Raw genomic sequence first — 14,086 nt, forward strand, 5'->3', positions numbered from 1 at the left:
GGCCAATAAATAGATCGGTCAAAGTAACATTCAGCATAAGTGGTCGAAGCGAGTCTTCAGAGCTTTCAGAAATATGGAAACATTCGTGAAAATTTCCTAACGTCGCCGCGCATTTTTTTTTTTCTTTTACTCTGCTGTTTTACAGAGCCCTGAATAAATTTATCTTCAAAATAATTTCGGCATCCTCGAGATGCTGGATTCGTCATAAACATGCGGTCTGAAGTGGCTCATACAGCTCGTCGACAGTTTCGGCGTGTTGCGACACCGTACGCTATGCTCTGTTTAGTTGCTGCGCTCATATGATATATCTGTGCAAGGCAGTTAAGGCAGCTGTGCCCATATGATGTCACGTGCAAGGTAGTTAAGTCCACACGTTTTCAACTGAAGTTTTAGACAGCCCATGCATTCATCTGCCTAGCTTGGTGCTCCAAATAAGCACAGTCCACAATACTCCATTTTAACCACAGTCGCAATAAAAATTAAAGAAAACGGCGATTGCTTGTGGCTACGTCGCACTTTGGGATGGTAAAAATACACACTCACCCGTCAGTTTGAGGGTCTCGGCGTCGTAATAGCCTCCAAAACACCTTGTACACCATCCTACGCTCGAAGTCGGCCACATTCGAAGGATTGCAGTTCCTAAATAAGGCCTTATGGACGCCGCTTATTTTTCCGTTCTCGCAAAATCGAGTGAAACCTACCTAAATATCAAAAACCTCGAAAACACTCCACGAGGATGGGCGTGGCTGCCAAGGTAACAAGACGCATGAAACACCTGGATTTGGATTTGGATTCAAAGCTTTTGAAGACGCAGTTGCTTTTTCAAAATGTAAAGTAGAGTTAAAATGAACGGATTGTCGAGTGTCAAACACTGCGTAGAAACTTGATTGGGAACATTTTTGACAGAAATTAATCAAGTGTCAACACTGCATATAAAGAAGCTGGCGGTAACTAAGAGGAAATTGGAAGATTGGTAAAAAAAAATCTAGGGAAGGATAAAAAAAAATACGTATAAAAATAGGCAATAAATTTAATTTAAAAGAGAGGGGGATCTGTTATAACTAAATGCATACAAATTAAAAAAAATAGAAGGAATGACAAAATGTTAGGCTAGGTGGCGCAAGCTGAGCCCGTACAAAGGGTATAGACGCTTTGCAGCAGCTGTGCATGGACGCCGCCATAACTGACCTTCAGTTTTTGTTTCCTCTTATTTCGTTTATTTAACTTCATCATTACAATAGCAGGCCAGGTTATTTTCATATTGGACTCAACTGTGTCCTTTTCTAAAGCATCGGCCTTTGTAGAGGGTCGTCAACTACCGTTTCAGTTGCTCGGCATCTCAGTAAGACTAGAGAAGGTCAGCAATGGCGGCTGTAATTTGGCGCGTGTGTAAAGCAACTCATCTCTGTTACGTCACGCCGCAGTGGTGGCGCGTCGGACGCACTTCCGGTCCGGGGCTGTGGGCGGAAGTGCTCATGTGAGACGTGTATTCCTGCGTTGTTTTGAAAGGAACCAGACAGAAACCTGCCTTCTCGTCAAAATGCTGCGACTGGGGCTGTACCAAAAGTGTCGAGAAAGATTTGAAGGTCATTTTTCATGTGCTCGGTTCGTCCGAGAACGCGGATATGTGCCGTGAAAAGGGAAAACCAGACGCCGTCGGACCACGATTGCTTGGGCGGGAGGCATTTTGGGTTGAATTCACGGATACTTCTGGTCATCAAATTCATTTGTTTTGTTTCAAAATGAGCGCCGGAAAATCGTCAAGTTGTACGGACCACCTGCGGACTACGTTCAGTGCGTCTTCAAGTTCAAACGGCCGCCTGATCGTTCAAACTGTCGTCTGCTCTTTCAAACGTTTCTGCTTGTCGTCTGCTCTTTTAGACGACGCCGGCCCGTAGACGAAACATGGGCCTGTTACTTGCGATAAGAAGTAAGTGCAGGCCTCAAAAGACTTAAGTTTGAAGGTTGGTAAGCAGGCTGGACGTAAACAGTAGATACAAGGAGATGTTGATCATTGTTACCAGTGGCCATTGTTATGCCTGATTCACTTGGTTAGATTCTGCTTGCGATTTTCAGTTTTACGTCGACATTCCAGCTACGGTTCACGCTTTTGCAGTCCGAGCGACGTCGCTACTGAAAATTGCGAGCGAAATATCATCATGTGAATCAGGCTTTAGCGTACATTCTGCGGCGTCCACGTGGAATGAATCGCCACATGTCAGATGATTCACGCGAAGTTTAGCTTAGCCACGACTGGGTTCGAGGCTAAGTGTCGAGAAAACAACGCGCGCGCAAGGCCTCTTTCACCCGTTTCACACCCAAAACGTTGGCTACACTGTGTTCACCCATTGGGGCGCTGTGACCTAGGTACGGCTCCCCCAAACTCGCCTTTGTCCCCATCGTGCATAATCTTCCGCCCCGAAGTCGACACAACGAAACCATCTTCCCTCTCTGCTCGGCCAGAAGGAAGAGAGAGAGAGTACTGGAACCATTTACTCTCGAACCAATGTTTCTACAAAAGGTCCATTGAGTCTACAACGCCTGCGACGCTCCTTCGCTAACAAATGGCCTGGTCAAAAAGGGTTCTGGTGCAGCTGAATACTGAGTAATGTGGGTCTTCTACCTTTCGTGTTGCCGGTTTTAGTACCTTTCGTGACAATGTGTTTTCGCTCAATAACTTTGAAGGTCTACTGAACGATGAGACATATACTTTCCCCTTAATAAAAAAAATCACATCAACCTATTGACCACACGGCTGCCGCCCATCATATATATCATACGCGAGATTCAACGACAGCTTTTTTTTCGCAACATAGCCTCAAGTCGCCTATTTTGTAGCATGCAAAGTTGCGGAGCCTCCTGGACTTTGGGCTGCTTATTCAGCTAGGCGGTGGCCCATTCCCCCGACTATTTAACCTTTGAGCGAAGTAAAGCAAAGTAAAGCATAGCCGCGCGGTCTGTTTGGAAGCTGAACTTAATTGCCGCCGCGACCGTCCAATGCGCACTACAACGGTCGCGGGGCTCGGGGGTGCGGTGTCGATAAAACATACAGTGTCGACTTTTCGTTGGTAATGAAAGGCGCGTGATGAAGCATATGCGAAACGATGGACCCTACCGTAAATATGGGCTTCCATGGTGTGCATGATTCATTCAGACAAACATATAGGCGTTGACTGCAGGGGGGGGGGGGGCATTGGGGCTCGCGCCCCCCCTGGTGCGATCCGGGGGGGGGGGGCAGAGCCTTCCCCGGGCCATGATCTTTACCGAGAGGCTATTTACGTGCCATGTAACGAGCTTCTAGTAGTGGCATGTAAACAAAATAACGCACATAGCCACGGACACATGGCGATATACATACGCTGTAAAATGCATGTATGCTAAAATAAACTACTGATAATTGCCGGTGTAAAACAAATTGCGCAGAAAATTATCCCCCCCCCCCAGAAAATGGAAAGTCTACGCCGCTGCAGACGAACGCACAGTTGTTAGTGAATCGGGGGCTCAATGTGTAAAGAGAAATCGCGTGACATATATTAGTTGTGTCAGCACCTAGCGAGCCCGCTACTCATCACATGCTGGCAAATATGTCGCGACCCATATATCAAATGTTATGAAACGCCTCTGACAGCGCCGTCAGAATACCGTGAGCAACAATTAATCAAGCACTTTTGATAAACATTGTGTGCAAAGAAAGTGCCGACGGCCGGGCATTAAGACGCTTTTGATGAACCTGAAGTAAAACATGAAACTTCTGATGGCCCACCAAGAATGTCCAACAGACCATTAGGTGCCGTCAGGAACTTGTGACGGACCATCTAGACGCATCTGATGGTTCACCAGACTTTTCGATGGTCCATCAGACTTTCTTGATGGTCCATCAGGAAGCCTGATGGACCATCAAAGAAGTTTGATGGTCCATCAGGAAAGTCGGATGGTCCGTCAGGAATGGACTGATGGTCCATCAGACTTTCTTGATGGTCCATCAGGAAAGTCTGTTGGTCTTTTCAATCGGGATGCATGTATTACAGCTATGTGTTCAAATATTTTCAAAGTGCCTGAAGTAATGAAAAAACGGTTAGGGCGCAGGCGAGCTGGTGTAAGTGTACCATTTTTTAGACCACCTGAGACTGGGTGGAAGAAACACAATGACGTCTCAAACACAGCTAACCACTTTATTCAATGCTCCCTCCTTTTATACACCCTGAACCCAAAATCGTCACCATAAAAATCACTCCCAACAATGGCACCAAGGGGACACGCCTTGACTTCGCAACCACGCTAATCTTTAAAAAAAAAAAAAAAGAAAACAATGAATCACTCTGAACTAACAAAAGGTACACACAGACTTGTACGTAATCCGTTACAAGTAACGAAATTACTTGTAATCCCTTACATTTATCAGTAATTTTGTAACGGAATAATTACATATTTTCTAGAGTAATTTTAAAGTAATTCCCTTACATTTTTGACGTAACGGATTCCTTGTAATCCGTTACATTTTTTTGTCAGAACCAACCCCCCCCCCCCCCCATCCCTTTCTAAATAAAGTTGTTTTTTTTCTTTTTCATTTCTGTAAAGTCGAGCGCAGTGACACTATCACGCGAATTGACCAGCGCAAAGGGAGGCTTGGCACTTCAGTTCCGCAAACCTTTTTTTTTTTTTTTTTGCAACACCAAGCTCCTGAATTTTTTTTTAACACCCTGACGACAATGTCAAAAAAATTCAAATAAACATTTCTACAAAAAAAAAAAAGGGGGTGGGGGGCGGAGGGCGGAAGGGGCAAGTTATTTCCGCTTTTTTTTAGTCCCTCTGTTTTTTCTTTGCGATCGAAGACGGGGAGAGGAGGACACGAAGTGATTGTGCGCCTCTTCGAGAAGCGCGAGGCGGTAAATGCACTGAAAAGAATTAACAATGTCCTTCTACGATCATTTTCGTAATGTCATAACACGAGACAACGCTCGGTCTACCCTACCCTTTTTGTGAGTCAGCTTTTTGCGAGCACTTAGAAAATGCTAATAGTCTTCCCTTCTTCTGCTTCCTGCTTTGCCCCAGCAGGGCCCATCTTATCTCAAGCAGATATTTTTACAAATAAAACATAATGGTGGCTGACGTAGGCTTGATATTCTGGGCTTGAGGAAAGAGGGAAATTCGTGAGTGGGGCCATAGCGCGGCTTACTTAGTACTCTACCCTTTGCTGCCGGTGGCATCAGCGGGCGTCTATCTGGAGAATACCGGAGTAAACTGCAGTCGGTCCGTGCTCCGTGCATTTTTGAACGGCACCAAGAAAGGTACACACGGCAAACGTGCGTTTACATATCCTTGTTTTAACCGACGTTCTAATTAATTGTTGTTATGAGTGTCATTCTTTTTTTATTACTTATATTTATATACGTGAAACTTTATTTTATTCACCAACGTCTCAAGTGAGGCTCGAACTCTTCAGAACCAAAGGAAGAAGAATATCGAGCCAAACATTATTTATTATTTAATCATCACCTTACTATTACAACTATGTTTTGCTATTGATGACTTCCACAGCTTCACGATTTAGACAATGGAGAATTTTAGTAGATCGGTCCGATGACTCCGATCACAATATCCGATACTTCGCCGCCGTCTATGCGTAGGCATCATATCGTTATCGCGGGTATCGGAGGTATTGGAAGGATCTACTAAATCTCTCGAATAGCAGGCAACGGCTGCAACGACGAAGCTTTGCTCTACATTCGAGGTAAATAGTACTTCCCTTGCTTCGCTGAAAAAGCTCAAAGCAGAGCATGAAGCATTCGTGAGGAACAATATGGCACTCCCATCCAGTGCCTCAGCTCAAATGGTGTTCAGCGTAGCAGTCGACATATTGAGTAAGAAATAATGCAAAATGTCTGACGAGACTTTTGAGGGCCAGCTGTTGCTCAAAATACTCAAGGTCATTAAATGGAACACGTTACAACAATAAGAACTTGAATAACCCTCTTCCCTTTGTTTCTTACTTGAGGACAATAATGTTAAAAGTAACGCCACGAAAGTAACGGATTACTTTTTGGGGTAACGGTCAGTTACTTTTATGGGAGGGTAATTGTAATTGTAATAAATTACAATTTAGCCTTGAGTAATTGTAAATGTAATTCGTTACTATTTTTCAGTAACGTGTACAAGTCTGGGTACACACACATCAAAGCATCGGCCGAAGAAACATTATTTGACCTCACAACCCCTCTTATCTTGAAGTAGTTGCAAAGAAGTAGTTGAAGTAGTTGCAAAGAAGAAAATGTGCCTCAGTTCAGTATATTGAAAAGTAGTTTTTAGCGTATGAGCAAACTAGGGGCAAAAAACCTAACTGCATAAAGAATACGCTGTAGACTGGGACGTTTTTAATTGAAATAGTCTAAAATATTGTGATAACGGATCCGTTTCTAACCGGATTTCAATTTGGGTTTTGCTATATTTCATTAAGGTTGAATTTGTAGCCTCATCCAGTATTGGCAGGACACTTAATCACATTCTTGGCATAAGCCTGAAATAAAGTAAAAAAAGAGCCGTAGACGCCACAAGGAACATTATGCCCACTCACCTGGATTTGCCATACAGCTGCATACAACTTGTTAGCAGGCTGTGGTTGCATTGAAAAGATAGCTTTCCCTAATAGTGTATAGTGTGATGTGACGAATGAGATAAGGAAAGAAACATTGAAATGTTCACCTCACTCCTGAAGCTTATGGCTTTGGAAAAGCTATTTATTATTTGCATGCAAATTACTTACTCTATGGTTTCACCGCAATGCACAAAAGGAAAAGCCATCTTCTCAGGAGAAAAAAGTAGTTTGTCCTTGCAAAGCTGAATACCTAGTATGCTCTTTTCTATGTAGTGAGATAAACAGGTGCCTTATTATATGCACATGCTGCATGTGCCTCTCACGAATACATTCAAACGTGCTTTGACATAATTCTGCATAAAATCTCTCAAGGACTCGTTTTGTCCTTGTGTGTTCTATTTCTAGTCACCCTCATTTTGTGTGAACCCAAAGGACATGGGGTCGTGTGTTTCTTGTGGCAGTCTATTTAAAAAAAGACAACAATTACTCCTATAGCTGCCGTCTTTTAAAGTTCTTATCCTCAAGTTTACTTCTGACGTAAATGTCCTCCTTGAAAAGTTTTCAGACATGAAACCATTCCTATTTGTGGCACTTGACAAACAAGTTGAACAAATATGCCTGGCAAAATTTATGTCATGTCTATGACATATTCTGAGTCACATCTATAGATAAACAGAAATTAAAAGGGTGAGTCAGTAAGGAAACATGTTTTGAACACAGGTTTATTGAAGAACAGTGTTGCATTTATGTTGCGACAACCACAAATTGATCAAAGCAATCTGTCTGAGGATCTAGATAGTACTCCTTTTTATGTAGAATATTTTTAACCCAACAAAAAGGAAGAACCTAAGAATTGTAAATACAAAAAAAAATATCATAGCCATAAATTTTCTTGCTTGCAATTGTAATTACACTCTGTCTCTGTAATGTTTGCTCTTGCTTTCTAGGCCCTTTGACTCAATGAATGAGTAAAATTTTTAAGCTTGTTTCTCAACACAGGGTAATAAGGTAAACCACATATTGCACAGCATTCAGGGAAACATACATATGCATATAACCAAGACAAAAAATAATTGCCCTTACACATGCACATGCCAGAAGGATAGTTCGACTCGTGAAACTCTTAGCCACCATGAAGGGCACAACAAGCACTTCTATCATAATAAAAGGTAATCAGTTCCATGTATATTTCTGGCAGCCACAAGTTGGTTTGAACTGCTATGGACATTCTATATATTTGTTGTGGGAAATCAAGAAAAATGCAGCACTGCTACTAATGCAGGGACCTGCATCCTGCAGCATTTACCACATTTAAACTGACGATGCTTGTAGGGCCATCAAAGTATATAAACTTGAACTTCGTTGAGGTGTGGTAACATTTATGTAATCGTTATGCCCAATCTCTTTTTTTACCTGTGATTTACGACTCCATCACACCCTCTGAACGTAACGCATGTCAACCAATCCTGGAATATTTTACAGACACCATTTCTCAAGGCATTCCGTGTTTGGTTCAAAACAATTTTTCAAATATCATGGTCTAGACATGCCAGGCTTTTTCTATTCTTGAGAAGCGCTGCATTTCCTAGTAACATGCCTGTGCTGCCCATGCTAATCCAAGGTTCTTATATTCTAAGTTTGAATGAACTCATACCTGGCCAATGGTTAACAGCACCAAAACTAAATCATCTTTAAAAAAACTTTTCTTGCAGTAACAAAAACAAATGTGTTGGAATATGCTATACTACCTTACAGTCCTTTAGTGTTGAAGGATTACCGGAGAAGAACCTGGAAGTTTCACTGTCATATACTAAGAGGCATGGCAGTTTGCCAGGTTAGAGTACAGTGTACTGGGAAGTCAGTTTGAAAATTATATACAATGTCAATGGTAAAAAATAATGAAATAAATCATGTTCAAAAAGACTCGTTTTCCAAATAATAAAATTGAATATGTCAAAAGACATTACACAGTACTCCTGCAGTGTCATAGAAGAAGCAAATCAAAAATCAAATTTGCAAGTTTCACTGCCATATAAAGAACTATGGCAGTTTGTCAAGTCATCCCAGGTCACTGGAATGTCAGTTTGGAAAATATATAGTACATTGTCAGTAGTAGCTTCTAAATAAATCATCATGAAATCAAGTATTGCCTTATAGTATTAAAAATACAGTGTAAAATGTGTTATACGGTTAGGTACTCCTCCAGTGTTGGAGGAGCGACAGAAAAGAACTTCGAAGTTTGACTCTCGTACAAACAGGTGTGGCAGTTTGTCAAGATTACGCCTACCTTGTACATGATGGGCAACTGCTGAAGAAACAACTTTTGATTTTTTTTGTAATCAAGAAAAGCGAATTCAGTGGCCACTTTCCCAAAGCCCCACTCAACTGATTGGCGGACTCGGCTCATCTTGTAATTAAATGTAGCCTGCCCCACAGTGAGGCTCGCACCCCCAAAGGGGCGTTGCAGCAGCTCTCGGTGAGGGTAGGCGGGGTCCCCGTAGAGAACGAAGGGCTTCGGGTTCATCAGCACCTCCAAGTCTGCGTACAACCCACTCTCCCTCAAGATGCCTGCAGAATAACGAAAATTATAGTTAAATTATATCATATGGATAATGTAAGTTTTTGTACCATGGTACTATGGCATCTCTTATTATGTTTTTAGGATTAGAATCTCCAAGTTGAGGTAATTTCACGCTTACGACAAGCTTAATTCTTCTATCTGTCACAAGATTCCTTGGGCGGCGTGCAGCACGAACCTATTCATGACCTCTCCGAGGAGTGTAATGTCTATATGTTAGGCTGATATAATATGTTACATGCTCACGCTGCGTCACTTTTGTCGTATTAAATGTCATTAATTACTTGAGAAGTTTTGGAGGACCGCATACACTATCAAGAAGCACATGCTCATATGCACACTGTAGTCCTCCAAGATTTGTTATTTAAAATATTTCCCAAAATAAATGATGATTCCACCACAGTACACGTATGTTCGGTTATTTTAGTATTGATGATTTTGCTCTGTACTTTCTAGGGAGTTCATTGTGTAGTATCCCATTCATAATATCCATGTATTAGTTAAAAAAATAATTTCACTTAAATTGTGCCACATTCTTTGTGCTGGCACACAAACATATTGAATGACTTTTGAGCTGTCTTAGAAAATGTCAGTTCCACAGAAAACCACAATGAGTGGAACTAAAACAGTGGCAGAAAATCCTCACCCGCGTCGTGCCTGCATCCCTCATACGGCCCATCCAGCCTGGCAATGATGCCATTGGGGCACATGACTGCTTGGTATTTGGTGCAGTGGTACCTCTTGTGCCCCGAGAAAAACTTCCGCTGGTGCCACGTCGGCCGACACATGGCCCTGGCAGTACCGTCGACAAAGCCCCAGCAGTTCGTTAATGGGGCTCCCTGGTTGTGGACGGCCTGAAAAAAAAAAATAAATAAAGTGATTGGTTAAAAATATTTTTGCTGATGTTTCGTTGTGCTTACAAAGGAATCTAGACAGATCACAGAAACAAAATGTGACAAAGACGTCCTATCACATAATTTACTTGACCTAATGACGAGTGTAAAAATACAACCCTGAAATTTTAGCAGCACAATTTCTTTATTGGTTACATACATTTTCTTATTCAACTTATAATGATTACATTTGCAGTATACCTGTAACATTATGCTATAAGCGATACCCGAGTGCGAAAAATTAGCCTCTCATTTTCATTCAGTTTGCTGCACTTAAAGAGAACACTGAAAGATAGCCGACTACTAAATGGGATACTGGTGATAGTCAAGCGATTTATGCATTTAAAAGACCGGCCAAAAGAGCTTTTGACTAGAAGTCGTCTTGTGACTATGATTGTGCCAGTATTCAACTTTTCGAATAGTAGTTCTAAATATTACGCTATTCGATATTTACTTCGATATGAACTGCGATATTCCTCATTTTCAAGCGTTCATTGCGGCGGGTTCGCCCAGTTGTGCGCGCTTCTTACCGCGCATCGGTGCACTGCGGAGAAGCACAACTGCGAAGCTAGCTTTTACGGATGTTGCTTTTTCGCATTACACGGATGCTCGAAAAGAAGCACACTTAACGGGACTAAACCGCCGCGATCAACATTGGAGTTAAATAAAAATAACTTCGTTTAGGCATAAACAAGCGGAAGCTTGGGTTCGATTCCTTCACAAGTTCAGCTGGGTTTTTGTTTTACACTGTGCAGTAGTGAAGGGCTCAAAGAAACTATTCGATATTCATTTAAAAACTCTTCGCCCAAAACCACTATCCGCTTCTAATTAAAAACCCATCATTCTCACGTGAATAATTTTGATTAAACGTTCTGAGCAGTTCTCTTTGTGATATATCATCCTGCCTGTTCCCTTTTCACCAATTCTGGTTTTAGAGGGATCTTTTGGGATAGCTATTTTAAGTTCAAATTGTGGATTCGATATTCCAAAACATTTGTAGTCTTGTGTTTCCGGAGGATGTTTTCTCGCGGAGAACTTTTTCCCGGAGGATGTCGTGCCAATTGTTACAATTTTTATAGTGCCTAAACATTTTAAGGACGTGTGTTTTTGTTTTCGCAAGTTTTCAAACGTTTTGCAGCACTCATGCATGCACGCGCGGGATCTATAGGTGTTTTGCAGTTAGAGCTACCTTCTTATATAGAAGAAATAGTGTTGCTCACCTCCGCAAAAACGTCAAGCTGGTCAGGGTCGAGCCAGCTGTGTGCGGTAAGATCTCTCAGCAGGTGACCGAACGTGTGCGCGATGTGACGATGCACCTGGTTCGAGACGATGGACAACGTCGAGGAGTGGCGGCCGAACATCAGCTCAAGGTCGCAGAGGCGGTTGGGGTAGGCCAGCCTCCTCAGCCCGATCGCGAGGGCCTCGTCCCCTGACACCCGGACCCAGCCGTTCGTTGTCAACGTCTCCGGGATGCGCAGCGCCGATCGGAGATGGGGCAGATCCTCCTTTGTAAACCTGAACTGCCGTACGACGTCCTCCTCGTCCATCGAGGCCAAGTTAAACGTTCCACCTTGCCGCCAGCAAGCGCCTTCTCTTAGTGCGCAGACAGTCGTATAAAAGAACTTTTTCTAAATTATTTTCGCCGAATAGAGCCAATTCCAAGTCATCGTCAAAAAGATCGAGCGCCATTCTTGTCGGAAAGCTCGTCTGCTCCTTTAGCAGACGAACATTTTAGAACTTCGCAGTGCCAGTGGCGACACGCCATGGGGCGCCAGGTTTTGCATTACGGAAGCGCATTCATTCCAGTAAAAAAACGAGACGAATTATAAGTAGGTATACAATATTTTAGGTTCTTTATATATTTAGGGTGCGATCTTTATTTACTTGAGTTTCTGCGATTTGTACAACCACACGCCGATTTGTCTTTTCTCGATGAGGCGGATGCAAGTTTCTGTTGCCAGGGGGCGCGACCTGTACCGATCGTCTGCTATCGTCTGCAAATACGGTTCCCCCAAAGCCGTTTCAGGGCACACGATCGGTCCACACGCCCGATCCGAGGTATCGATCGTTTTTGTTTATCGATCGTATTTTGTTCCGGTTCCCTAAAACTCTCTAATGTGTCGTAGCGCTGCGAGAACGAATTGACTCGGGGTGTTGAAGATGCCGCTTGGGAAGCCATGCAACAGGCCGGAGTGGAAGAAGCGAGGCGCGCGAAGGAATCTGGCGAGATCGATGCCGAAGGCTATCCGCTTGTTACCGTCGTTGCAGACTGTGCGTGGTCAAAGCGATCGTACAGGCACAAGAACGACGCTCCTTCTGGTACGGTAAGTACTACATTTCTTCCTCTAAAAGGGGCGCGAATTTTGATCGTAGATATAATATACATTTCTTTAGAGTGCGTTCGAAAGAAATCCGAAGCATGTTTTTCTCGCCGCGAAAATACATTAGTCTCTGTCGCTAGGCTACATTTGGGCGGAGGCTGAGCATTTGGCAATGCGTAGTTTATTTTTATGGGGAGATGACCGTGGTTAGAATCCCTCTCTGTTGTATGTGTATTTCTGTGAATGCAAGATTTGTTTCGGCAACTGGGGTCCGACGATTTCTCACGAAGCACTGGAAACAGTTATGCTTTTTGTGTGCCTGTTTTAGTGACCGCTGTTTTATGTACTATACATTCCGAACATACGCGGTGCCTTGCAGTCATTTCGTCAGACGACGTTTTAGACAGCTCGTTTCTTCGAAGCTGCACTTTTTCAAGGATAAATCGTTCCATCGGAAATAGCCGGCGTTCGTTTCATCGATACACCTTGTTACGTTTCGTCTAGTTTTTCTATTATGTGCGTGCTCGCGCTTGCGTACGTAATTGCGCGTCCGTGTCTGCTTGCGTGTGCGCCTGCATGAGCGAGGATGCTTATGTGCGTGCCCCCCATGCACATGCGTGTTTTCATGCCTACGCGTGAGTATATATACCCGCGTGTCTGTGTGCGTGTTATACGCGCATGTGCGTGCGTGTTTGCACGCGTGGGCGTTTGCCTGCTCATAAGTGCGCGTGCCTGTGCGAGTGCGCGCGTGCACGTGCGTGTGTAATTCGTGCGTATGTGTGCGCGGGTGTGCTTGCGCGTGTGTACGTGAATTTGCATCCGTGCCTGCGCATGCATCCGCGTATCTGTGTTCGCGCATGCGTATGAGTGCCTAATTCGTGCGTGTTTGAGTGGGCGCATGCATACTTGGGCGTACGTGTGCCCAAGTACGCACGTTGTCGGTCTTTGCGGGAAAGGTTCGAGAAGCTCGAACCTGGTCGAACTCGAACGTCGGTTGGTTCGCGACACCTTTAGTACTCACGTTGCGGACGGTTGGTGATTGGCCGCTGATAACTTCACTGTAACTTTTTGCTTTATGTTTAGCGCCGTTTTTTATATTTCTATTCGTGCGATTGTAGTCTTTTGCGATTAAACTCTCTGTACCCTTTTCTTGTGACCTATGAAACGATCTCGAACGCCTCGGACAATAGCGACGCTTGCGTTCGTTCTCGGGGCTAGTAGGCAAGGAGGTTACAAGTATTTATATGACGTCAGACTGCCTTTTGATACCGAGTCACAACACAGAAGTATGGCCACCGAAGGCAAAAGCAGTTATCCCATTGGCGAGTTTGCTTTGTCTTTCATTTATCACAACTCTCGCGAATCAGTTTTGCTTTATCGTTTTGTGGTCATGTTTCTGGGCGATGACTCAGCACGTGACTAGACCCTATAACCGTTCATGGTGTTTTTCTCTCCTTTTATGTTTTAGATTGAACGATTCTGCTGCAGTGTGGAACGAACTACACGAAAGTGCTCAACCTTCTACGAAGTCTTCCGAGGAGCAGAACGTGTGGGGATCAGGACTATTGGAAGATATGTTCTCAAGTCATGAAAAACTGCCCGGTCGCCAATCATTACAAATTATCTATGAAATACTATAGGAAACAATCAGTGTCGTGAAAAATTGTATAAAAATACTTTGTTGTGCAGTGCTTGTGGCTAG

At 43.4% G+C, this 14,086-nt stretch overlaps 1 protein-coding gene across 1 annotated transcript; it reads right to left on the bottom strand.

Moving 5' to 3' along the window:
- Positions 1-9,916: 9,916 nt before the first annotated feature.
- On the bottom strand, positions 9,917-11,577 carry LOC121836062 (the record flags this gene model as incomplete). Its single annotated transcript, XM_042290713.1, has 2 exons — positions 9,917-10,024; positions 11,284-11,577. Coding segments are annotated over 2 exons (402 nt in total), but the record flags the coding sequence as incomplete, so codon positions are not given.
- Between the last annotated feature and the right edge of the window lie 2,509 nt (positions 11,578-14,086).

This window comes from Ixodes scapularis, unplaced genomic scaffold (assembly GCF_016920785.2).
Source record: "Ixodes scapularis isolate PalLabHiFi unplaced genomic scaffold, ASM1692078v2 PGA_scaffold1__304_contigs__length_218370807, whole genome shotgun sequence".
NCBI lineage: Eukaryota > Metazoa > Arthropoda > Arachnida > Ixodida > Ixodidae > Ixodes > Ixodes scapularis.